Here is a 24,414-nt window from a genome sequence, read left to right on the forward strand (position 1 = left end):
AACATCCATTAAAATCCAATTGAAGCTCCAGAAACGACCAGAGCTTCAAACCAAACACAATTATGCATCTACATCTTGTTAAATGTGCGTGAGTTATGAGATATAAGTTGGTTTTAGTTTGAACAAACCGTGGCTTTATATAACTCGATTCAGTGAAGTTTATGACTTGGAAATGATTGGAATTGTTTCAGTGTAGCTCAGAGATGATGTTTGAATGTTTATTTTATATTGAAATGGACTGAAACTTAAAATTCGAATTTCAAGTTTCTTTGAAAATTACAAGTGGTTACAAGTATGCTATATGCTTATGGATGCTTCTGAACTTGTCTCTCTTTGTTTGCTGAACTATGATAGCTTATTTATAAGCTATGTGTGCTTAGAATTGAAGCTAAGATGTGCCTTAGTTGCCTTTGTTGAAACTTTGCATTTTTTAATATAAAAAAGCTTGAATTCTTGACCAAGTCATCTTGCCTTCAATGCACCTGCCTTGTCCTTCAATTCTCTGCAGAAAGATGAAGATTCTTTGAGGTGAGTCATGCTTGGAAGTTAAGCTACCATTATCCATGCATTTTCCTTTTAATTTTAATCTTAAAGTAAGATAAAATCATGCCAAAATGGATAAAAATGATATGGGCTTAGTCTTGGTCGTGGGAGGCCCATAGTAACATGGAAATGATGTTTGAATGCTGAAAACTTGGCCCCATTTGGAAAAAATACATTTTTGAGCAATGTTGATTTTATGTATTTTCCCAAAATTTAGCCAACTTCAACAAGGTGTAAATCCTTCAATTTTTGTCATATGAAGGAGATCTTTCACTTTTTGGAAACCTCAAAGAGTCCTCTAACCAATGCCTTTGGTCTCATGTCAAAATGATTTTTGAAGCTCCTTGTGTGTCCTTTTGAAAAAAGTGTCTTTTTGTTGATTTTGAAAATGACCTGTAATGTCTTTGATCATATTTTTCAAATGGTGAATCCAATGACCATGGGATCAATGGCATTTGAAAGATAATTGAATTTCCTTCAAAACAAGCTTTGGTTTGAATTTTTTGGATGAAGGATGAGAGAGTTATGATCAGTCAAAGTTGAGTTGACTTTTCAGGCAAAAACCCTAATTTTGAATCTTAGGGTTTTGTTGATTTTTGATCTTTCCTTGATGAATTATGATCATCCAATGATCAAATGATGAATCCTTTGACAAAATATGGATTTTGACAAAAAATTTCATTTCTGACTGTCTGTTGACTTTTTTGGTCAAACGGGTCGTCTGTTGACTGTTTGAGCTGCTGACGGTGCGTCTGAGTGAATTGAAGTTTGAAAATTTGTATGATGGTACTTTGAGATATATGGATGTGTATGAAATCCATTTGAGCTCTCAAAAACTTGTTGCTCCTGTAAAAACAAGAAAAACCCTGATTAGGGACTGTTTGTGTAGGAGACAGTTAAGCGTACCTGATTTTTGTGCAGTGCTGAGTCTCTGCTAATCGCGTGATATTCAGAAGACTTCTAGCACAAAAGATCTTGGAATTTTGAATTGTGAAAGATTGATTTTATTGATGGTACAAAACACTGAGAATTGTACTGCCAGCAGTTTGGCTGTCAACTGACTGTTCAGGTATTGATGTAGCAGTTAGAGTGAAAAATCAACAGTCAAAGTTAATTTTCTTTTTTTGTTGTTTTTTGTTTTTGTTTTATGTAAAAAATGAAATTTTATTTACATGACTTGTTAGAAAAACACAGACATAATAAATAACTAATATTTACGGTATGCGGGCAAAATTACCGATAATAACCCTGAAAATCATTTAATGCACAGAAATAGGAATATTTGACTGGCAGAAAACACACAAAATATTATCTTAGTGATTAAGCAATATTATGACAAATAGTACAACATTTAATACTGACAGTACAAATATCACATACTATATTGAACAGTACGACGAATAAACGGTACATTTAAGAAATGAGAAATACGGCAAATTTTAAGAATGACGATTGATAACCCATGCTATGAACAATAACATGTAGATGATTGGGAGCATAACCATTGCAGGTCCACACTCCTCAGGACTATGCAGGCAGAAAAAAGTCATGATCACCGTAGCAATGGTGATGACTGTAAGAGACAGTGTCTCTATCCATTTTGCCATTCTTGTTAGGGAAGAAGAGAAGATGGATTATGAAGTGGAAATTTGAGAAATGAATTAGAATTTGATGCGAGATTTTATGGAAGAAAATGAGAGGTATTTATAGAATGGAAAGAAGGAAAGAGACGTTGGGGAATGATGTGATTCCGTACAAAAGGAAAATTTGAGTGGAAGTAAGATTTGAAAGAAAGTGTATGATAGTGTTGGAAAAAAGAGAGATTTGATTTTTGAAAAAGAGATTTGAAAAGATTTTTTGCAAATATTGGAATATAGTACAAAAACTAGCGGGAAACAAAAGATAATAATAATCTACTTGTTACCAGTACAGTCTGAGTTTCCTGATTCTGCGCCTGCAAAAAGATTTAACTCTGTACCAATTGTGTCAGTACCATTTATCTGTAAATAAATAAATAGCATGTGTGAAGTAATAAACAGTATTTGGTGTTTGCGTAAGAATAAATTCAACTGCAAGCCAAATTACTGTATAAGAAAAATTCTAAAAACTAAGTATTTCATATGTCAGGATCTTTGTTGAAATAAAAATCCATGATTATATGAGACTCTTAATTTTCAGATTGGAGTTTTCTTGAAAAATATGTGGGCAAATTTTGGGGTATAACACCAGGTCACATGAGGTGTATCACCAGTCGAGACATAGTTTTTAATGAAGCTGAAATGGATTTTAAGAAAACTGATGATGCTGGTCGAAGTACAGAAACATCTGACGAAGAGCTGGAACAGGTAGAGATTCCTGTTGAGGTGGAGCATGTCGATGCTAAATTGCATATCCTTGATGAAGTCGAAGAAGAAGCAGAAGATGCTGAGGATGAGGAAACTGTCGATGACTACCTATTGTTAAGAGATAGGTCGAGAAGAGTCATCAAGGCACCTTAGAGACTTGGGTATGCATATCTTATAGCTTATGCCTTAATCTCTACAAGTGAGGTTCTAGACGAAGAACCTGGAGACTATAAGGAAGTTATGAGGAGTCGAAATAAGACTGAATGGCTGAAGACCATGGATGATGAGATGAAATCTCTTCATGATAATCACACTTGGAAACTGATCAAGAAACCTACTAGGGCAAGGTTAGTTAGCTGTAAATGGATTTTCAAAGTTAAGGAAGGAATCAAAGGAGTAACGTCGAAAAGATACAAGGCAAGGTTAGTTGCAAGGGGTTTCACTCAAAAAGAAGGTGTCGAATTCAATGATGTGTTTTCTCCTATTGTGAAGCATAGGTCCATTCGAATGTTGCTTGCCATGGTGGCACAGTTCGACCTTGAACTGGAACAGATGGATGTGAAGAGTGCGTTCTTGTATGGTGATTTAAATGAAACAATCCTGATGAGGCAACCTGAAGGGTATGTCGAAAAGGGAAAGAAAGATTATGTGTGCAAGCTAAAGAGATCTTTATATGGACTGAAACAATCTCCTCGGCAGTGGAATAGGAGATTCGATAAGTTCATGGCACGCATAAGTTTCATTAGAAGTCAGTTCGACCACTGTGTTTACTTCAGATTTCGACCGGGTAATTCATTTGTTATTTTGTTGCTCTATGTGGATGATATTCTCATAGCAAGCAACAATGTTGAAGATGTGACGAGGGTGAAGGTTGAACTCAATAAGGAGTTCGATATGAAGGATCTGGGAGCTACTTCCAGGATTCTTGGAATTGACATTCGAAGAGATAGAAAGAAGTCGAAGTTATGCTTATCTCAAGAGGCATATCTACGAAAGATTCTCGAAAAGTTTGGTATGTCGAATTCGAAGCCAGTTGTGACTCCAACAAACCCTCAATTCAAGCTGAGTATTGATCAGTGTTCCAGTACTGATGTCGAAAGAGCTTATATGAATAGCATCCCATATGCCAATATAGTTAGTTCTTTGATGTATGCTATGGTCTGTACTAGACCCGACATAGCATATACAGTAAGTCTTGTAAGCAGGTACATGGTGAATCCTGGAAAGGCTCACTGACAAGCATTGAAGTGGATTTTAAGGTACATAAATGGGTCTCTGAATATAGTCCTAATTTATGGTGGAGCCTTAGGTGAAGATAGTAAAGTAGTAATCGAAGGATATGTCGACTCTGATTATGCAGGTTGTATGGATTCTAGAAAATCTATTTCTTGATATGTTTTCACTATGTTTGGCACTGCAATTAGTTGGAAAGCAACACTTCAGAAGGTTGTTACTCTATCAACCACTGAAGCGGAGTATATTGCCCTAACTAAAGCTGTGAAAGAAGCGTTTTGGCTCGAAGGTTTTGCGAAGGAGCTGAAACTTCAAGGTCGAGGTATCACTGTTAAATGTGATAGTCAAAGTGCAATACACCTGTTGAAGAACTCAGCATATCATGAGCGAACTAAGCACATTGATGTGAGGTTGCATTTCGTCAGAGAAGTAATCGAGCGTGGAGAAGTCCAAGTGCTGAAGGTTTCGACTGAGGATAATGCTGCTGATATGATCACCAAGACATTGCCGAGTTGCAAGTTTTTCCACTGTATGCAGATGATAAAGCTGCATGAAGAAAGCTAGTTGTTCCCTTGATGTTGTAGAGTTAAGTCCAAGGTGGAGATTTGTGAGAAATTGGATCGAACTCTAGTATGGTCGAAGGGTAGCTTCTTCGTTCGACAGGATTAAGCATGAAGTCGAAGGTTGTTCACATGCTTGTGTCGAAGATGCTAGGGTTATTAGCATGTTAAATTAGGTTTTAGTGTTTAAACCCTAATTTGTTAAGTTAGCTTGTTTATTAAGTTGGCTTGTGTAATGGGCCTTGTGGAAAAAGCCCATTAGTTAGTATGTTAGGTTTTATTATAAATAGCATACTAGTCTCTCATCATTATACACAGCAAATCCTAATTTAGGGTGAAAGAGATTATTGGTTATTCTTGTAAACTTGTAATCTTGTTTTCTAAGAGAAAGTAAAAGAATAGCAGTTATAACCAATTCTTGTGTTCTTCTTCTTCCTTGTTCTTTATTCTTTCCTTACATTATACTTTGTTCTTGGCATTGAATTTTTAAAAAAAAAATTATTTTTTAATAAAAATATTATTCATGTATTGGTAAACAGTAAATACAATGTAGTATATGTTTTAGGTGTAAGAATAGCATTTTTCTTAATTAATTAGCAACACTGTATCAACAAAATATTCCTAAGAAATCTTACATTGGCGAGTGAGGGTCTAATACAAGAAATCTTACATTGGCATGTGAGGGTCAGTTAGACGTCTCTCCCCTAGCAAACAAATGAATTTGATATATGATAGGCACTGGAAAATAATTGTTTTTTTGTTTGTTTATTCTACTTGTTATTCTCTGCCAAAGCAAAGAAATAAACAAGAAGTACCAATAATATAGTTTATGTAGGACAGTATGCATACATAGATTTTCAGAAACATAATGAGTGAGAAAAGAAACCGTCAGGCCGTCTGGCCCATATGCATTCAAAAATTTCATATATCTTTTCATATGATTTTTATTTTAATGTAGACATAATGTATCTATTCATATTAATTTAATTTTGTGATTATCTTTTCTCATAGTGTAATTATTTTAATTAGAACCAAAGAAATTAAAAAAAGAAAAAAGGATGATGTAGTTAAAAATATTTATAAATTAGTGTATAAATGACTTGCAAATAAAAAACATTTTTTAAATTATATTTAAAAGTTTAGAAAATATGAGAACATCACCTCTAAATTTATTCAATTTATTAACTCCCTAACAACCATAGTGTGAACATAATTCAAGTATGAGGTGTAAGAAAATTATTATTATAATATTTAATTTAATCATTGAGTTATTCATGTTTTTCATTCCAATGTTAGATTTATTTTATCTCACAATGTCGTGAAGGTTGAGCAATTCACGACATATTTGCTCTATGTGGGTGTTGAGAGACGTGAAGTTACTCATTTTTTGACCTTACGGAATGTTTTTAAGTGTAGTTTATTTTGACTTATTCATTTTTTTTTTATAAGCAACTTTGTATTTAAATAGCACAAGGGCCAACCCAAATACAGAGAACACACACCATAGCAAATAAATTAACTTCCATAATTTTTTATAAATACATACAATAAAATTACAATGTTATACAAGTTAAATTCTTGAAGTATTTAAGGGGTCGATAATGATGTGTGGACCATTTACATCCAGCCATACTAATGATAATTATATGATATCTCATTTTAAAATTTTGCCCCTAATTGATTCTTCTGACCCATGTGGAAATTTCTAAGTCATGTTGACCCAATCCCAATGGTCTACTTATCATTATAAAAGAAGATTACTAGCATGGAAAAAAAAACATAGAAGAAAATGGAGGGTGTTGCGAATCAGAATGGAGCACATTTATTCACAGGGTATCAAAACAATAGAGGCAATTGGATGGAACAAATGAGAGGTTCACTTATGGTGGTAGCAACAGTTATTGCATCTTTAACTTTTCAAATTGCAATAAACCCACCAGGAGGTGTTTGGCAAGAAAACACAGATAGCTCGAAAGGATGTGGAAGAAAGCAAAACGAAACATGCATAGCTGGTACTTCAGTACTTGCTTTTGGTGATAATAACCAAGAAGCTAAATATGAAATTTTCATATTATTATGTACCATATCTTTCTCTGCTTCTCTGACAATAATCTTGTTGCTGATATCTGGATTTGGTAATAGGTTTGTTGTGTGGTTGCTCAGAATGGTAACTGGTGTTTCAGTGCTTTTCTTAGCAGGGGCATATATTATTTCGATAAACATGGTATTAGGTCCACTTGGTGGTCCAATTTCTAATATCATAATTGGTTATGGATATTTTTGGGGAGGGTTGATTGTTTTGCTTCTTCTCTATTTTTTCTGTCGCTTTGTGATTTGGCTACTGAAATTGTGTTGCTGTTGCTGCTCAAAGAATGCAAGCTATACATAAATAGAGAAGCATGTGTTAGCTTGCTTTATCTTATGAGCTTGGATGAAATTTGTTGTTACATGTCAAGGGTTGTGTGTACATGGAAGTAGAGAGATTTAGTGTTGAAGTCTTTCATCTGATAGGTGAGTGATGGTTTCTCTAGTATCTTTAGTTGAATTGAATGTCGTTCACTATCAAATATTTTGATTATTGGAATGTAATATTTTGTATAAATGTTAAAAGTTGTACGTTGGTACCTATTTAAGATAAGAAATATATAATATAATTGTGTGAAATCTATTGTCTATTAGGATTTAGACATGCGAGGTTTGTTGTTGTATTTTTAGATTTGTTATTGTATCTTTTTAAAATATAATAATTCTTAATTTGCATGATTTTAATTTATCTATCGTAGTTAGTCTTATCGGTGTGTTATTATCAATGTAATTAAAATAGACTGGATATAAAATAAATATAAATAATAAAGGTTTAAAGTTTAAGAATTTTGATCGAAATTCAACCGAAGTCAGACCAGTAATAATAAAAATATATAACTTTATTTTTTCTTAATATAATATACAACATGCTAATAATATTTTTCATTATAACAAATGAATGTGATCAAATGTAAATGTAAATATTAAGAATAAAATGAATTTAATTTAGTTGACATAAATAAATGTTTGCAGTAACAGTGTAGAGAGAGAGCAAATAAGTAGTCCCACAAACAATAGGGTAAACATAGAGCAACGGGTCCCACATGCAAAAAGGATAAAAAGGAAATCACTCCAGAAATTCCCAGCGACAAAACTCCACCGGCTTGATTTAGTATTGTGTTAGGTGTGTATTATATTATGTATCGTTGTAATCTGGAATTGATTTTCTCTTATGAGTAATGTTTGTTATTATAGTTTACTAATTAAGGTTGTCTTTTATATGTAATATAACTATGTTAAGGGTATTTAAGTGTAAGCTTGTGTTTTATATGTAATATAACTATGTTAGAGGGTATTTTAGTTAAGGTTATAACTATGTCAGGGTATTTCTGTGTAAGGTTGTCGTTTATATGTAATATAACTATTTTAAGTGTATTCTAGTATAAGGTTGTCGTTTATATTTAATATAATTGTATGAAAATTTGAACAATATAAAACTCGGAAATAGATCTCCTCCTGTCAATGTCTGCAGCCATCTTTCTACTGCTTCATCTAATGGTCATGAGTTCATATAAATTTAATAAAATAAAATGAAGTTGTTTTGAAGAAAAAGAAACATATATATGGATATGGATGAGTTGAACGCAGAATGAAAACAGCTGAGAGCACATTGGAGAGGATCCTAATCCGTAAAACTCATACAACTTCACATACATGGAAACTCATGAGAGCTCTCAAGAAGAAGAAAAAGAAGAAGAAGAAGAAGAAGAAGAAGAAGAAGAGTGAAAATGCCAATCATCATCGATTCTGATGATGATGAAGCAGATTATACTTGATTAAACTTTCTCTTAGCCAAAGAATTTAGATATAATTAATAAAAAAATGATTTTTTTCTAAGTTTATTTAATAAAAAATTTATTCTATGTTTTCTTATTTGTCAGCTTAATTATATGGTTTTCTTATATGATTAAGGTTTCTTATATGATCAATCTATGATTTCAAGGAATTAAAGAACTCATTTCTCATACACACTAGTCTATCAACTTTTATCCTGTGCCTACTAAATCTGAATAAAACCAAAACACAGTTGCAACAAAACAAAAAAATAAAGGAAATGCTTCATACACAAAATCTAAAACATAAACAATATAGATTCATAAGAACATAAACATTTCCAATTCTTTGTTCTCTTGGCATGTCTTGTCTCTTGATGTTTGTTGCCATTTACTTCCTTTAACAACACCAAAACCTAACAGCCTTTGTAACTACACAAATTTACTGTCACAAAAGTTGAATAAGAAATGAACATAGAGAAGAACAACCCAATACACATCACAACGTCATTATGTCATCATGTTAAAAAAGAAACCCTATTGAAGAACTTTTAGAAATCAGTACCATTGCCACAACAGGAGAAACAAAAAATAAACAAAAAACACATAATGGTAACGTACCATAAGTCGAAGAGGATAATGTTTTTCTATCGTTGTCGCCTCGAGTGCTAGGGCACCCTTCTGTGTTATCAACGAAATAAATTGTCTATTATGTTTTTATTAACGGAAAAGTATTTCACAACGGTTTCAAGAAACAACCGTGGTGAAATATGGAACACATAACCACGGTTTAATGAAATAATTGTGGTTGTTATACTTTCCATTTTTAAATAAATAAAAAATGCTAACGATCACGATTAAGGTAAAAAAGGAAAGGCACGCCTTTACGTTAAAGGAATAAAATATTCAAGGGCATTGAGGTTTGAACCCATAAAAGCTTGATTGTATCATCACTGTGAGGTCATCAACCGTTATTATATCCTAACAAATTTTAATTAATTAAAAAAAAATGTTAGCGCCTGAGTTTAGAAATGTCGCCATAATGTTTGAAAGAATCGTGGTGACTTGGCCATTGTTGTATGTGCTATAGAAATGCATTTTAATTGATTATTAGTTTGAGCATCTCCTATTAAATTGGAAAACACATCAGGACATGAGATGAAGAGATAAGGGGAAATAGGGTCTCCATGATGCTTCGAGTAGGATTGAAATTTTCTATAGAATACTTATTGATAAAGATGGAAAAGAAGACTATAGTGATACACTTCATAAATGTTTGGTGATGCCTTTTGAGAATTCTATGGTTAGAAAGGTGTTATTGATGAAGTTGGTTAATCATAGCATTTTTATATCAGTATTTTTTAATCCAAAAAAAATATAAAAAAATAATTATCTTTTTAATAAAAATATTATTCACTCTATTGGTGAATAATAAATACAGTGTAGCGAAAGTTATTGTATCAACAAAATATTCCTAAGAAATCTTACATTGGCGAGTGAGGATCTAATACAAGAAATCTTACATTGGCATGTGAGGGTCATTTAGACGTCTCTCCTTTTTAGCAGACAAATGAATTTGATATATGATAGGTACTGGAAAATAATTGTTTTTTGTTTGTTTATTCTACTTGTTATTCTCTGCCAAAGCAAAGAAATAAACTAGAAGTACCAATAATGTAGTTTATGTAGGACAGTATGCATACAAAGATTTTCAGAATCATAATGAGTGAGAAAAGAAACCGTCAGGCCTTCTGGCCCATATGCCACTAGTACAAAAATGGTAATTTACACCCGTTTTTTATTAAATTTACACCCATTATTTTTAATAAAAATCGGGTGTATATCCACTGGGTGAGAAATGTCTAACGAATTTACACCCGTTTAAAACGGGTGTAAATACGTTCTTAATTATTCCCCATTTTAAAAATATCGGGTGTAAATACGTTCTACGTTACACCCTATTTTAACAAAAATCGGGTGTAATTGGGCGTAATTACGTTTTTAATTACACCATATTTTAATAAAAATCGGGTATAGATATGTTCTTAATTACACCCTATTTTTATAAAAATCGGGTGTAATTGAGCGTAATTTCGTTTTTAATTACACCCTATTTTTATAAAAATTGGGTGTAATTGGGCGTAATTACGTTTTTAATTACACCCTATTTTAATAAAAATCGGGTGTAGATATGTTCTTAATTACACCCTATTTTTATAAAAATTGGGTGTAAATACGCCATTTATGAATGAACAATTATATTATATTTAAATCTATTTACACCCTATTTCATATACACCATTTAGTTATATTTCATTTTCAGTCATAATATTGCAAATACTATAAAATCATACACATAAAAATCATATTTTAATTAAGTCAAAATATTTTTAAATTGATTTCTTTTATTAGGCTTTTACTGATTGGTTATTAATTGCATTTAATCAATGTTATCTTTGGTTTTGTTAACTTCTGCTTTATTACCCAATCCAAACAAAGTGTAAGAAATTTTAACCATTACTTCAATTGATTTTTATCCCTAAAAACTGAAGACTTGTTGTCATTTTTATATAATTTAGAGACTAAATTGATGATTTATTCAAAAATAAGAATGGTCAGAAGAAAGGTAAACCATATCTTATTGATGTTAAAAGGCATCCTGAAACAGCTCAAGACACAGATTCACTTCTAGGTGTTCAAATATATAAAATATTCAGAGAAATATCCTTCTAAGTGTACTTAGCAAAAATGGACTCAACAACACCTTGAGCAATAGGATGGTAACACTCACGGGCCTCCGAAAAAAGTCTTTTGGCAAACACTTTGTCTTCTTCACTGCCACTGTCTTTCACAAGTGCAGTGTAAAGTGGTCGAAGATACTTCATCCTTCCAACTTCTTTTAAGGTTTTCTCCACTTCACTATAGTAAGTTTTGCATCCACATGAAATAGCCCTTTGGAGAAACGACACTTTGACTTCATAATCTTTTGATTCAGATAGCTTGTAGGGCAAATCCAAGGCTAAGATCTGCACAAAATGTATAAGACCACTTAAATACAATCTGCAAAGTATAGACTTCTTCATGACTGTATAGCAGTATATACCTGAGAAACTTCAATGGATTTCGGCAAGTTATCCAAGTAGAGCTCCCACTCATGGCCTTGCCACTCAGCTATTTCATCCTTCGTTGGCATCCTCCCATTTACCGACTCATTTGCCAGAGCAACAATAGTTTTATAAATACTTGAGTCAGTCTCATGTGCATCTGATGGGATGCCAGTACCTTAAAACCTATATTTTAAAACCTATATTTTATTACTACCTGGCGATACATATCCTTGAGGAAGAAGAATAAGCAACAAAGCTGCAGTGATGACAGTCAAGTTTTGAACTGCTTCAATTCTTAAAACTACCCATTCCATTGCAGCCTTGGAATGAAAGAACAATGAAGCATCTGTGTTCACAAGTTTTATGTAGTTTTTGAAAAATCTGTCTGACATGTTGTATGTTCTTACAGTGACCACTCCAAGTGATGTCTCAGCTGCAAAATTCATGATTGGAGCTTTGGTGGTTCCGTTGATCCTAATTAGTTCCCTTGCAGTGGCTTGATAATATTTCTTAGAGAAGAAAAAGGAAAAGAAAGAAATGAGATTAAGAAGTTCTTAATCTAACCAAGGAAAGATAATGGCTAATTAAGAAAGGATGGAAAGTGGATAATATACCTGAATGAGTATTGATGCAACCATTGCAGGAACAGCATCAAAGAGAACTTGACATGTGACTGAAGCCATTATAAAAGCAGCACTAGAAAAAGAAATTAATGCATAAACTCCAATCAAAGAAAAGGGCAGTAGAAAAGCATTGGAGCATTGAAGATAGCTGTGGTGAAGCTTGAGAAGAAAGTAGTAGAAGCTTTTAATCCCAAAAGGGCAGTCAAGTAAGTTCTTACATATATAAAAGCAGCACTAGCAAAAGAAATTAATGCATAAACTCCAATCAAGGTGACATTAGTTACTTTGGGAATTTCGATGGCGATAGCAAGCCAAAAGGTGGATGCAGTTTGCAAAGCTATAAAACAGATTGTGCTAACACTATCAAACATAGCATGAATGACCCTTTGGAATAATTGATATAATCCCAAAATGGCTTCCATCCAGCATCACCAGTTACTTTTTCTTCCTCTTGTTTTCAACACCTCTTTTTTGTTCATTATCTTGATTCAACTCAGTGATTGTGTCTCTATGAGCACTCACAAGTAGTTCAAAGGTTGTTCCAGCCGTCAGGAAATTTTCATAACGACCTGATTAAATAACTTTTCCATTCTCCATTACCAAGATAGTATCAACTTCTGAAAGAAATTCCACTTGATGAGTAACTAGAATGACCGTTTTCGCTCCTAAAGCAGTCATGACACAGTCCTATAATGTTGTAGATGTAGTTAGTTTTTGATACAACAAAATGAGGACAAAAGTTTTTATGATCATTAATTTATTAATTAACACGATAAAAGTGATAGTTCCTTACATTGAATAGTATTGCAGCTGTATGTGCGTCAACTGCACTGAAAGGATCATCGAGAAGATAGATATCTGCATCATTGTAGACTGCTCTAGCTAGTTGAATCCTTTGCTTTTGTCCTCCACTCATGTTAATCCCTCTCTGACCAATTTCTGTAAGATCACCATGGCTAAAATCATTGATATCCTTATCTAAAGCACAAGCTGTAATTGCTTTTCATATATTGTTTTGTCCATTGGCTTGCCAAAGAGTATATTATCTTGAACTGTTCCACTTTGTATCCATGAAGATTGTGAAACATAGGCAAGATTGCCACCGACATTAACCTGTTTTCCATTATAGTAACATATCACGGGTGGAAATTTTGAAGATACTATACTATGTTTATTCACATGAATGTTTCTATTAGTTACTTACAGTTCCTGAAATCTTGGGAATCTCTCCAAGTATTGCATACAAAAGTGATGATTTTCCAGCACCAACTGGTCCACAAAACACAGTAATCCATACATGTACCACTTCAAAAATTGTTAACAGAAACACCATCATGATTTCAGAACCTATGCATTTGTCCCCATCAAAAATCATCACAAAATAAATAATCATTCTACAACATCAAAATAAACATCAACAAAATACACATACAAACATACAATTTCATCAAAAATATAGAAAATTAAACTTTTTTTGGGCTGATGAAAAGTTATAAAAGGATTTAGACAATGAATCTAGTCATATAATCTAACATGGTATAAACTATTCCTGCAACGTTAATCGACATTGGTTTAAAAAAATTAAGTTCATTATGAACTTTCGCAAAGTAAGAAGAAAAATAGAATTTCGCAAAATAACATCAGGAATGCATAACAAGGCATCAATTTTTTCTCTCCTAGCTATTTTTTTCCTTTTCTATTTCATCATTCATTACCAAGTCACATGTCTAAACAAGAAATGAACTCCAAATTCTTCACAATCAATCCTAAAGCCCCATAAAAATTTATGAAGTATTAATATCCCTAAATCGACTCTAGACTTATACACTTAATTTGGATGACAAATTAAAGACACGGCAATTAATTTTTAAAATTTATTGTTACTGTTATACATTTCTAGCTTATACATTTTAGTTTTGTACCATAAACTAACATATATAGTGTAATAGTACACGAGCTATTTTGATTCCCAATAGAGCTGGTAGAAACAATCAGGTCCTCTCTTTTCTTCACATCCACCTCAAATTCTAATTTTACGTTGAGAATGTAAATAGCTTTTCAGCATGCATGTCAATGATGTCATAGCAGAAATAAATTGCTAAATCTAAGTGTATTTGATATAAACTGTTTATATTTTCCTAAATGCCAAAACAATAACTGATGAAACCAAATATACCATGCATTCTACTAGAAAGGACCATTGATTACAATTTACAACAGAAAAAACAAAAACCAAGTTCAGTCATAAAAAATTAGATTCATCATCCTTTCAGTTTCACATTGCAAATGGAAATAACTTTAACAAGATCTATCAATGGACACAATCCTATTTACCTGCGTAAGTCTGGATGAATCAGACTCCAAGGCAGCAAGCTTTTTCTGGTTTTCCAGTATCGTCGAGCATATCTCAACCTTAGACTTATTCATCTTCTCCGTATCTCCAACCACTTGCGCAATTTCAGATTTCGCTGCTTATAATAATCACGAGAATAATAAAAATGTAAGAGATCACAAATCTACAGAAAATTACATTCTGAGATTCTAATTCCATATAGTTACAAAACTTTGTTTGTTTCACTTCTTAGACTATAAGCCGTGTTTGGATCAACAAAAATGACGTTAAAAGTTAAAACTCAACGCGAATTTGAACTTAAACTGAACAGCTCTGCATATGATAATAAGAAATTTAGATGTATGAGATTCCAAATCTACCAATACTCTAGCAATTTCGATTGTTCAGATTTTGGATAACAGACATTGTTTAGATAGATGAAAAAGATATTGAAATACAGTGCGAATTTGAAGGAAAACTAAACCGCTGCATATGATAGCGATGAATTTCGATGTATGCGATATCAAATCTACGAATACTATATAGTTCATACAATATATTCAGCAAACTTTGATTGTTTCACTCCATAGACTATAAACAGTGTTTGGATCCATGAAATAAGCACGACAATTCGACGCGAATCTGAGATTTAACCTGAATTGATGTCGCTTTCCAAAGTGTGGATGTTCGTCATCTGCATTTGCTCTTCTGCAGAAATTTTTGCGACTTGATCCTCCGCATCTGGAATCAGTTTCAGTTTTCAAGTTAAGATTGAAGTGAAAGGTGTGAAGTGATTTGTGATTTGTGATTTGGATTAACCAAATCCATGCCAATTGAAATTTCACATACGATTAACCAAATACAATTAACCTAAACCTAATTACATGAAAATAAATCGAAAAAACTCAAATCGGCACCTGATACGACAAGCCCAAAGTGTTGAAACGACCTTGGATCCCAAAGAAGATTGAGAAAAGCGCTGAAGCGATGATGAAAGCCCTTGTAACAGGAGCATTTGCTGTGACACACAATCATAAACAAGCATTTGAATTTGAGTTTGAATGCGAATCGAAAAAAAAACTAAAAAATTGTAAAATTAAAAGTGAAAAAGAGAAGTGAAAATCGGAAATTGAAGTAAGGGAAGAAGATTAACGCACTGAAACCAGATGCACCTCCGTTCATCTTGGCAGTGAAGCAGAAAGCGAGGAACTTTTCTTCTTCGGAATTTTACATGAGTGATGGCGGGGAAGCACCCTCGAGATTTTCGCTTGTTTCGTTGACTTGTTCATACCCTGTTGATTGGCTTTCGACTTCTCCTTCTTTACCATGCCGTTGAGAATTCAAGGGAAGTTTTTGTTTCAGGGTTTTCCTTTCAAGGGAAGATTTGGGATTTCGATTAAGGGAATATTTGGGAAGACTTTGTTTCAGAGAAGGTCAGGGTTTCAGTGTTTGAGAAGGAGAATGGAAGATTTGAGAAGAATAAACCTGATGTAATATAAAATTTATGTTTAGAAGAGTTTTGTTGAAAATTGGGTTTAGAAAAGCTTCATTGCATTTCACTGCTATGAAATTAGATTAAACATTCAATTTTGATAAGAGTTTTGTTCAATCCTATAAAATTAGATTATTTTATTCAGTCTAATAAGTTAATATTTATTAGTTTGTTAATAATGTTTAAATTATTTTATTCAAATTTAAGCTCATTAATTTGTTTGTAATGTTTAAATTATTTATTAATATGTCATTATATATTTTGAGTTATAAAATTAAATAATTTTTTTTTGTTTATATAAATTTACACCCATTTTTTAATTTAAAGGGAGTAATTGTGATATGATTATAGTAATATTTTTAATTTAAATCCGATTTTAAAAAATATGGTGTATATTCTCACCTGATAATGTTTAAAATGACACTTTATTTACAAAATTGCCACCACGTTTTTCATTTACACCCTTTTTTAATATATTGGGTGTAAATTTTAAAATTATATTAATCTTTTTGTACCAGTGTGCATTCAAAAATTTCATATATCTTTTCATAGCATTTTTATTATAATGTAGACATAATGTATCTATTTATATTAATCTAATTTTGTGATTATCTTTTCTCATAGTGTAACTAGATCAATAAATTATTTTAATTAGAACCAAAGAAATAAAAAAAAAAAGTAAGGATGTAGTTAAAAATATCTATAAATTAGTGTATAAATGACTTGCAAATAAAAAACATTTTTTAAATTATATTTAAAAGTTTAGAAATATGAGAACATCACCTCTAAATTTATTCAATTTATTAACTCCCTAACAACCATGGTGTGAACATAATTCAAGCATGAGGTGTAAGAAAATTATTATTATAAATATAATCATTGAGTTATTCATGTTTTTTCATCCCAATGTTAGATTTATTTTATCTTACAATGTCGTGAAGGTTGAGTAATTCACGTCATATTTGTTCTATGTGGCTGTTGAGAGACGTGAAGTTACTCGTGGATCTTGCTTGAAAGTTTCCCTATCTCGAACCGACGGCGTGTAATGGCTTATTTGTTCATGTTGCAACCAGTCGGCAAGTGTTTTTTTATGTCTCTAGCATTCTTCAGAACATTGCTCTATTTATCTTTGATGTAACACTTAGCTCGTGCCATGATCTCAGTCATTGACGTCGATAAATTTGTGAAAAGATTACTTACATATAAAATACATGTTTTCAAATTCAATTTAAAAATGTAAAAAGTATGAGAATATCACTTCTCAAATGATTCGATTTATTAATTCTCCTAACAACTATAGTGTGAACATAAATCAAGTATATGAACTATGAAGCATAAGAAAATTATAAAAGTATTTAATTTAACTACTGAGTTATTCACATTATCTCATCCCTGTCATGTACTGTTAGAATTATTTTATACATTCTTTTATTCTTCTTCATGCTTTCCCTAACAACCATGATTAACCTTATAAAACGGCATTAAGAGCAAGTCATTCAAAACACAACCAAACCAAACTCATAAATTTCAATTACTATACAACACAATGTCTGATGACAGAAGCGCAATTGTGACACCAACCATTTATCGTGAATACATTTTGAAACACTTTCCAACCACAGTTAGCTCAGAGTACAAACCAGTTGACTTCATAATAGGCGTTGCTAGTGAGAACTATACTCCAACTGGAGGCACGGGAGATTTCCATCCCAACTGGAGCCTTACTACTTTCAGTCCTGAAAAGTTGAAAAATCTGAAAGAAAATTATCCACAAGTAAGGTTTGTGATAAGTTTCGGAGGCGTTGGAACTCAATATCCATTCAAGTCTTATGAGAAACAACAGTGGATTACAAGTGCTGTGATTTCCATCAAAGATATCATCCATCTCTATGACGATAACAACCAAAAAAACTTGATTGATGGTATTGATATTCACTACGACTCTATTGAATCGAGTCCCGATGATTTCTCTTACTGTATTGGAGAAGTTATAAACAAACTCAAAACTGATCTATCCATTAAGTCTGTGTCCATTGCTCCAACAGAACACAACCAATCCCACTACAAAAAATTGTATTCGGACAACCAAGACAATATTGACTTTGTTGGTTACTTGTTCACCAATCAAACATATTCTTCGGTTGAAAAAGTTGTACATGTCTTTGAAAAATTAGTTGCTGACTACAGTCCTTTTAAAGTCCTTCCTGGATTTCTCTACCCATCTTTTTCTGATGTTATAATTAAAGAGGCCATCATATTCCTCATCAATCACAAATTAGCTACCGGTTTTTTTACATATCCTGCTGATCATGACTCTCCTGTTGGTCCTCCTGGCCCTTTCTCCTTTAAGGAATATGCTTCAAAAAGTACCTAGTTAACATTCCTATCAAATGATTAATTACTAGTTACCTAGCTAGCTAGTAATAATCAATCTTTAATTTTGCAGGTCAAATATTACTGAGAGTAATAGCTAGGCATCTGTTGCATGTTCTAAATAAGACCTGTGAATTGTGTGCTTTTATGTGTGGCATTGATGAATTTAGTGTTTTCTTTGTATTCCTCCTTTCATTTTAATGTGAGTGCAAATATTTGGTTTCCCTTGTATCAGTTATATGTGTAATATTTTGAATAATAAGAAGCAAATTAAATATCATTTACTTTTTTTTTTTAATATTTTTTTTGTCAATCATCAATTTGGTTTTCTGTCCGAAAGGTTGATTCTGGAAGTGATCTATCTAATACAATGTGTGATAGAGCCGTATCACATAGTCTAACAAGAATTATACTTAGTTTTCATTGACTTGGAGAACGCGTATGATAGTGCCTAGAAATTTTTTGATGAAAGTCCTAGATAAGAAAGGGGTTAGAATTGCCTATATTCGAGCTATTCAAAATATGTACGAAGGGGTATAGACTAGTGTGCGGGTACAGGATGGAGAGACAGACGATTTTCCCATTACAATAGAATTGTACCAAGGTTCGGTCCGAAACCCTTAACTTTTTACTTTAATTTTAGACATACTCACATAACAAATTCAAGAGCTAGTACTAAAATGTATGGTTTTTTCATATGATATAGTCCCAGTTGAAAGTTGAATGAAGATTTAAATGAGAGGTTGGAGACTTAAAAACGAGTTTTAGAAATACATGAGTTCCTCTTTAGCAAAAGTTTGACAAATAATATAGAATATGTATGTCCAACAAAAGGAGAAACATTTATGACCTAGAGTTGAAAGTTGGAGACCATTAAATATAAAATGATGGAGAAATAAAAAGGGTGAAAACCATCAAATTCAAATTAAGTGGTTAAAATTAATGAGGGTCTCATGAAGGGGTTGAAGAGCTATGAAGCATGGGTATTTCTAAAATAGTAAAGTACTGGTACCGGGTACATGTACCGTCTTTGGGGTACTTCATTTATTTTCTCATTATTTAATTTTGAGTGAAATTTATGATTTTCTCAAATATCAATATAGTATATTTATGCATTTTAATTTCTTCCTTATTGTACCTTAACATTATTTTTTATTTTTTAAAACTTTTATAGTATAGTTTTGTTATTAACCTAACAATTTAGTTCTCTTCTCAAACATTTTATATAGAAAATTCTTAGTTTTTACTAACATAACCGTAACCGTACCTTGATTATTTGAAAAATACCGTATCCCGTACCGGTACCAATGTCCGCATCGGGTATCGTATCCATACCTATACATCTTAGTTGAAGAGGTTTTTTTTTTGGTTTGTTTGAAAAAGTCAAGCAAGACTTGAAAATAAGGTTTTTGGTGTGGGTTTTTGTGTGTTGTACATGAGAGAAGTTGGTCTGCTAGAATATTGATGGATGGAAGAATTATGTACAAAAGTGGGTGTGTGGTAGAAATTGTGTAATTTTGTGAATCACTTTTGTGAAGAAATTGGGACTATTTATAGTCCTCCACAAAGAAATCAAAAGGAAAGAAAATAACACTAAAATAGTTTTAATCTCCTTAACAATTTGATTTTTCTTAAAAAATAGGGGAATTCGAACCAACAACCTTCTGCTGGGACATTCTTATACACTTACTAAAAGAATTGGCTTGACACTTTTGATTTTATTTTCTTTTTAAAATGTTAAAAACAAAAGATAATAATAAACGTGCGGTCAAAATTTAGGATACGAAAATTTGGATGTGTAAAAATTTGAAAAAAAGTCAATGTTAATTAAATAAATAGCTCCTCACTTGTTGGTGTGCCCTTTGTGTTGTCGGGTTAAAGATGATTTGGATCATATTTTCCTTCATTGCGATATTGTTAGAGTTTGGTGGAGTCATTTATCTAATTGGCTTCATGTAGATCTTGCTTTTCCGGGCTGAACTATTTTGGAGCGGCTTGCTTGTTTGAATATCTCCTGTAAGTTATCTTTTTGCTTGGATGTAAGTTAGTTCTTTGGTTTGATTTTTTGTTGGGTTATTTGGAAGTGTAGAAATGAAATCATTTTTAATAATACTATTTTGTCCAATTTTGATGGGATGGGGTTAATTAAATTCATCTCTTGGGAATGGTTTATGATTTTCTTTAAGGTGAATGTTAGCTTATCGTGGCCGGATTGGTGTGTCGATCCGAGACCTTATGTTAGGTGAGGGTTGTTGGTTTCTTTTTTCTTGTTGGCCGGTTGCATCCGGGTCGGGTTTTTGCCTTTTTTTCTTTCTTGTTTCCGTTTGTAATCGTTTGGGTTAAGCACCCTTAGTGCTTCTTAATATATCCTTTTGCTTATAAAAAAATATATTGAACGATAGTAATAAGGAAAGGGGAGGCGTCCTTATTTTTTGCTGACCTACAAAGCTCTGAATTTTTTATTACACCTGAGAATACGTAGGTCTTGACGAGCACATTGATCAAAAACTAACTTTTCCCTTTATGCCATTTTTTTATAAATATCTTTTTTTCCCGTAAATATCTGATAAATAATAAGTAAATAAAGACAAAATGCAAAAATTCCCTTCGCAAACACTTAACCCTAGTCTATTAGGAGGTTCTCATGAGTATAACGGATGCGTTAGGTGCTTAATATATTCCCCTCGCATAACTAATTCATGAACCTTAAACTGGTTGCGAGGATCATGTTTCGCATCACTAATTTTTGAACCCTAAACTGGTTGCAAGGATCATGTTTTGTCATTTTTTTAAAAGAATTTTAGTGTTATTTTTCCTTTCTTTATGAATAAATAAAATTCGGTGGCAACTCTTATCTATTTCAAGCATTAAACTTTGGGTATTTTCGCGTAGCAACAAGAGTACCTAGATCCATCGATTAATTAAATTAGTACCAAATAAATATTTAATAAATAAAGACAATATAGTTGAAGATATCAATAAATAAATGAAAAATTACTTGCAAATAAAACACTAGTTTTTTAATTCTATAAAAATGTAGAAAGTATAAGAATAAACACAGTCTAAAATGATTCAATTTATTAAATCTCCTAACAACTCTAGTGTGAACATAATGCAAGTATAAGAATAGACGTAGTCTAAAGAGATATTCCGCCCGAAAATAAATGGAAAACTCCGACTATTATAAAGAGTTTGTTTTAATGTGTATAATAGATTAGAACCAAATAAATTATAAAAAAATATGATATAGTTGAAAATATCAATAAATGAGTTGCAAATAAAATAAATGTTTTGAAATTCTATTTTACAATTTAGAATATGACATCGGAAATGATTGAATATTTTAATTCTCCTAACAACTATAGTGTGAACATAATGCAAGTATGACGATATGCCCACATAAGCAAAGGATGTCATATTACATTTAATATGCTACACTAGACTAATAGCTTGAGCATTAATTTATATGAAAGTTATAGTTATAAAAGGACATGAATAGCAAGTGATTCCAAACACAAGCAAATCAAACTCACAAATTTGAATTGTTACAACACAATGTCTAGCAGTGCAATTGTGAAACCAATCATTTATCGTGAGTACGTTTTGAAACATTTCCCAACTACAGTTAACCCAGAGTACAATCCAGTTGACTTCATAATAGGCTTTGCTAGTGAGGACTATTACTCAAATGGAAAAGGCACAGGACATTTCCATCCCACCTGGGACCCTGCTACTTTCAGCCCTAAAAAGATGAAAGAACTCAAGGAAAAATATCCACAAGTAAGGTGGGTGATAAGCATTGGTAGCGCCGTGGGAACTGATTATCCATTCAATCCTCATGAGAAACATGTGTGGATTGCAACTGCTGTGAAATCCATCAAAGATATCATCCATACCTATGACGTCTATGACGACGGCAACCATAAAAACATAATTGATGGTATTGATATTCACTATGAAGCTATCAAATCGAGTCCTGAAGACTTCTCCTTCTGTATTGGACAAGTGATAAAGAAACTCAAAAATGATCCTCATCTATCCATTAAGGTGGTGTCCATTGCTCCAACAAAAGACACCCAGTCGCACTACCAAAAACTGTATTTTGAAAACCAAGACTATATTGACATTGTTGATTACTTGTTCACCAATCTGCATTCAATTGAAGATTTTGTAAAAATCTATCAAAAACTAATAGCCGACTACAATCCTGCTCTAGTTCTTCCAGGATATCTAAACCCACCTTTTCGGCATGATAGAACCAAAGAGTTCATCATGTACCTTGTCAAACACAAATCAGCCCCTGGTTTTTTTACATATCCTTCTCACGACTATCTTGACCCTGGACCTCTATCTATCTAATTAACCTTCTATCATATATCGATTAATTACGAGTGACCTAGCTAGCTAGTAATCAATCTTTAAGTTTGCAGGTCAAATATCACCGACAGTAATAGCTAGGCATCTGTTACGTGTTCTTAATAAGACCTCTGAATTGTGTGCTTTTATGTGTGACTTTGATGAATTTCTTCTTGTCTTTCTAGTTCTTCTTTCATTTTGTTGTGACTGCACATCATTTGCTTCTCTTGTATATGTAATATATATGTAATGGTTTGAATAATAAGAAGCAAATTAAATATCTTCGTTTCTTTATATTTTGTGTTAATAATGATCACCATTATTTAACGATTGCAAGACGTCTATTGTTTTGAGATCGTGAAAGTCGATGTACGCTTATTGTAAAATCTCGGTTGTTTGTAATTTTTCTTTTTGAAACTCTAACCCTCTCCTTTGCATAAGAGGGGGTAGTTTGTGTTGTATTTGTGGGCGGAGTATCCCTTATGCTCCTTTATATTGTTTTTAGATATATTTATATACATATGTTTTGAAATTCTATTTTACAATTTAGAAATTTGAGAATATGACATCTGAAATGATTGAGTATAATAATTCTCCTAACAACCATAGTGTGAACATAATGCAATTAGACTAATAGCTTGAGCATGTACTCCTACATGAAAGTTATAATTATAAAAGGACATGAATAGCAAGTCATTCCAAACACAACCAAATCAATCTCACAAATTTCAGTTGTTACAACACAATGTCTGAAACACCAATCATTTACCGTGAGTGCCTTTTGAAACATTTCCCAACTACAGTTAAGACAGAGTACAATCCAGTTGACTTCATAATAGGGTTTGCTAGTGAGAACTATAACTCAAGTGGAGGAGGCACAGGATATTTCCAACCAACCTGGAACCTTGATACTTTCAGTCCTGAAAAGGTGAAAGGACTGAAGGAAATATATGGAGCAAGAGTAAGGTGGGTGATAAGCATCGGAGGGGTGGGAACTGATTATCCATTCAATCCTATTGACAAATTTGCGTGGGTTGTAGCTGCCGTGAACTCCATCAAAGAGATCATCCAAATCTATGACGACGACAATCATAAAAACCTGATTGATGGTATTGAAATTCACTATGAGGCTATCAAAGGGAGCGACGTTGACTTTTCCAGCTGTATTGGACATGTTATAATATTACTCAAAGAGGATCCTGATCTAAGCATTAAGGTGGTGTCCATTGCTCCAACCGAAGACACCCAATCATACTACCAAACATTGTATCATGGAAACCCAAAGTCTATTGACTTTGTTGATTACTTGTTCACCAATCACACATTTTCTTCGGATGAAGACGTTGTAAAACTTTATAAAAAAACTAGTTGCTGACTACAAACATGCTCCAGTCCTTCCAGGAATTCTAAACCCACCTTTTCCGGATGATAGACTTAAACAGGCAATCATACGGCTTGTCGAAAACAAATTAGCCCCTGGTTATTTTACATATCCTTCTCGCGATTCTTGTGATCCTGGTCCTGCGTCCCTTGAGGAAGATGCTTCAAAACATATTGAATGATTAATTACTAGTTATCTCTGTTGTAATCAAT

The 24,414-nt window shown here is 32.6% G+C and overlaps 5 protein-coding genes and 1 long non-coding RNA gene across 6 annotated transcripts; 4 read left to right on the forward strand and 2 right to left on the reverse strand.

Annotated features, from left to right (window-relative positions):
* The first annotated feature begins 6,470 nt into the window (after positions 1-6,470).
* Positions 6,471-7,070, forward strand: LOC131619924 (uncharacterized). The gene has a single exon (XM_058890962.1). The coding sequence runs from the start codon at positions 6,471-6,473 to the stop codon at positions 7,068-7,070; it is 600 nt and encodes a 199-aa protein (XP_058746945.1).
* Positions 7,071-11,150: 4,080 nt separating this feature from the next.
* Positions 11,151-11,769, reverse strand: LOC131618174 (leucine aminopeptidase-like). The gene is made up of 2 exons (XM_058889436.1): positions 11,642-11,769; positions 11,151-11,564 (listed from the first exon to the last, which is right to left on the reverse strand). The coding sequence occupies exons 1-2, from the start codon at positions 11,729-11,731 to the stop codon at positions 11,268-11,270; spliced, it is 387 nt and encodes a 128-aa protein (XP_058745419.1). The 5' UTR covers positions 11,732-11,769; the 3' UTR covers positions 11,151-11,267.
* Positions 11,770-12,801: 1,032 nt separating this feature from the next.
* Positions 12,802-14,745, reverse strand: LOC131618175 (uncharacterized). The gene is made up of 4 exons (XR_009288758.1): positions 14,603-14,745; positions 13,473-13,615; positions 13,062-13,381; positions 12,802-12,955 (listed from the first exon to the last, which is right to left on the reverse strand). It is a non-coding gene; the product is annotated as an uncharacterized LOC131618175 (long non-coding RNA).
* Positions 14,746-17,638: 2,893 nt separating this feature from the next.
* On the forward strand, positions 17,639-18,466 carry LOC131619925 (chitinase 2-like). The gene has a single exon (XM_058890963.1). It carries the CDS (start codon positions 17,639-17,641, stop codon positions 18,464-18,466), a length of 828 nt encoding a protein of 275 aa, XP_058746946.1.
* Positions 18,467-22,020: 3,554 nt separating this feature from the next.
* LOC131619926 (chitinase 2-like) lies at positions 22,021-22,824 on the forward strand. Its single transcript, XM_058890965.1, has one exon. The coding sequence runs from the start codon at positions 22,021-22,023 to the stop codon at positions 22,822-22,824; it is 804 nt and encodes a 267-aa protein (XP_058746948.1).
* Positions 22,825-23,566: 742 nt separating this feature from the next.
* LOC131619927 (chitinase 2-like) lies at positions 23,567-24,196 on the forward strand. The gene has a single exon (XM_058890966.1). It carries the CDS (start codon positions 23,567-23,569, stop codon positions 24,194-24,196), a length of 630 nt encoding a protein of 209 aa, XP_058746949.1.
* Positions 24,197-24,414: the final 218 nt, after the last annotated feature.

The sequence above is a fragment of the Vicia villosa genome, linkage group LG7 (genome assembly GCF_029867415.1).
Source record: "Vicia villosa cultivar HV-30 ecotype Madison, WI linkage group LG7, Vvil1.0, whole genome shotgun sequence".
NCBI lineage: Eukaryota > Viridiplantae > Streptophyta > Magnoliopsida > Fabales > Fabaceae > Vicia > Vicia villosa.

Bases quoted from the DNA above. Each gene is read 5' to 3' on its own strand.
- LOC131619924 (XM_058890962.1), top strand. From the start codon at position 6,471: ATGGAGGGTGTTGCGAATCAGAATGGAGCACATTTATTCACAGGGTAT.
- LOC131618174 (XM_058889436.1), bottom strand. From the start codon at position 11,731: ATGCCAACGAAGGATGAAATAGCTGAGTGGCAAGGCCATGAGTGGGAG. The intron at 11,565-11,641 runs GTATATACTGCT...CATTTTGTGCAG, and splicing joins AATCCATTGAAGTTTCTCAG to ATCTTAGCCTTGGATTTGCC.
- LOC131619925 (XM_058890963.1), top strand. From the start codon at position 17,639: ATGTCTGATGACAGAAGCGCAATTGTGACACCAACCATTTATCGTGAA.
- LOC131619926 (XM_058890965.1), top strand. From the start codon at position 22,021: ATGTCTAGCAGTGCAATTGTGAAACCAATCATTTATCGTGAGTACGTT.
- LOC131619927 (XM_058890966.1), top strand. From the start codon at position 23,567: ATGTCTGAAACACCAATCATTTACCGTGAGTGCCTTTTGAAACATTTC.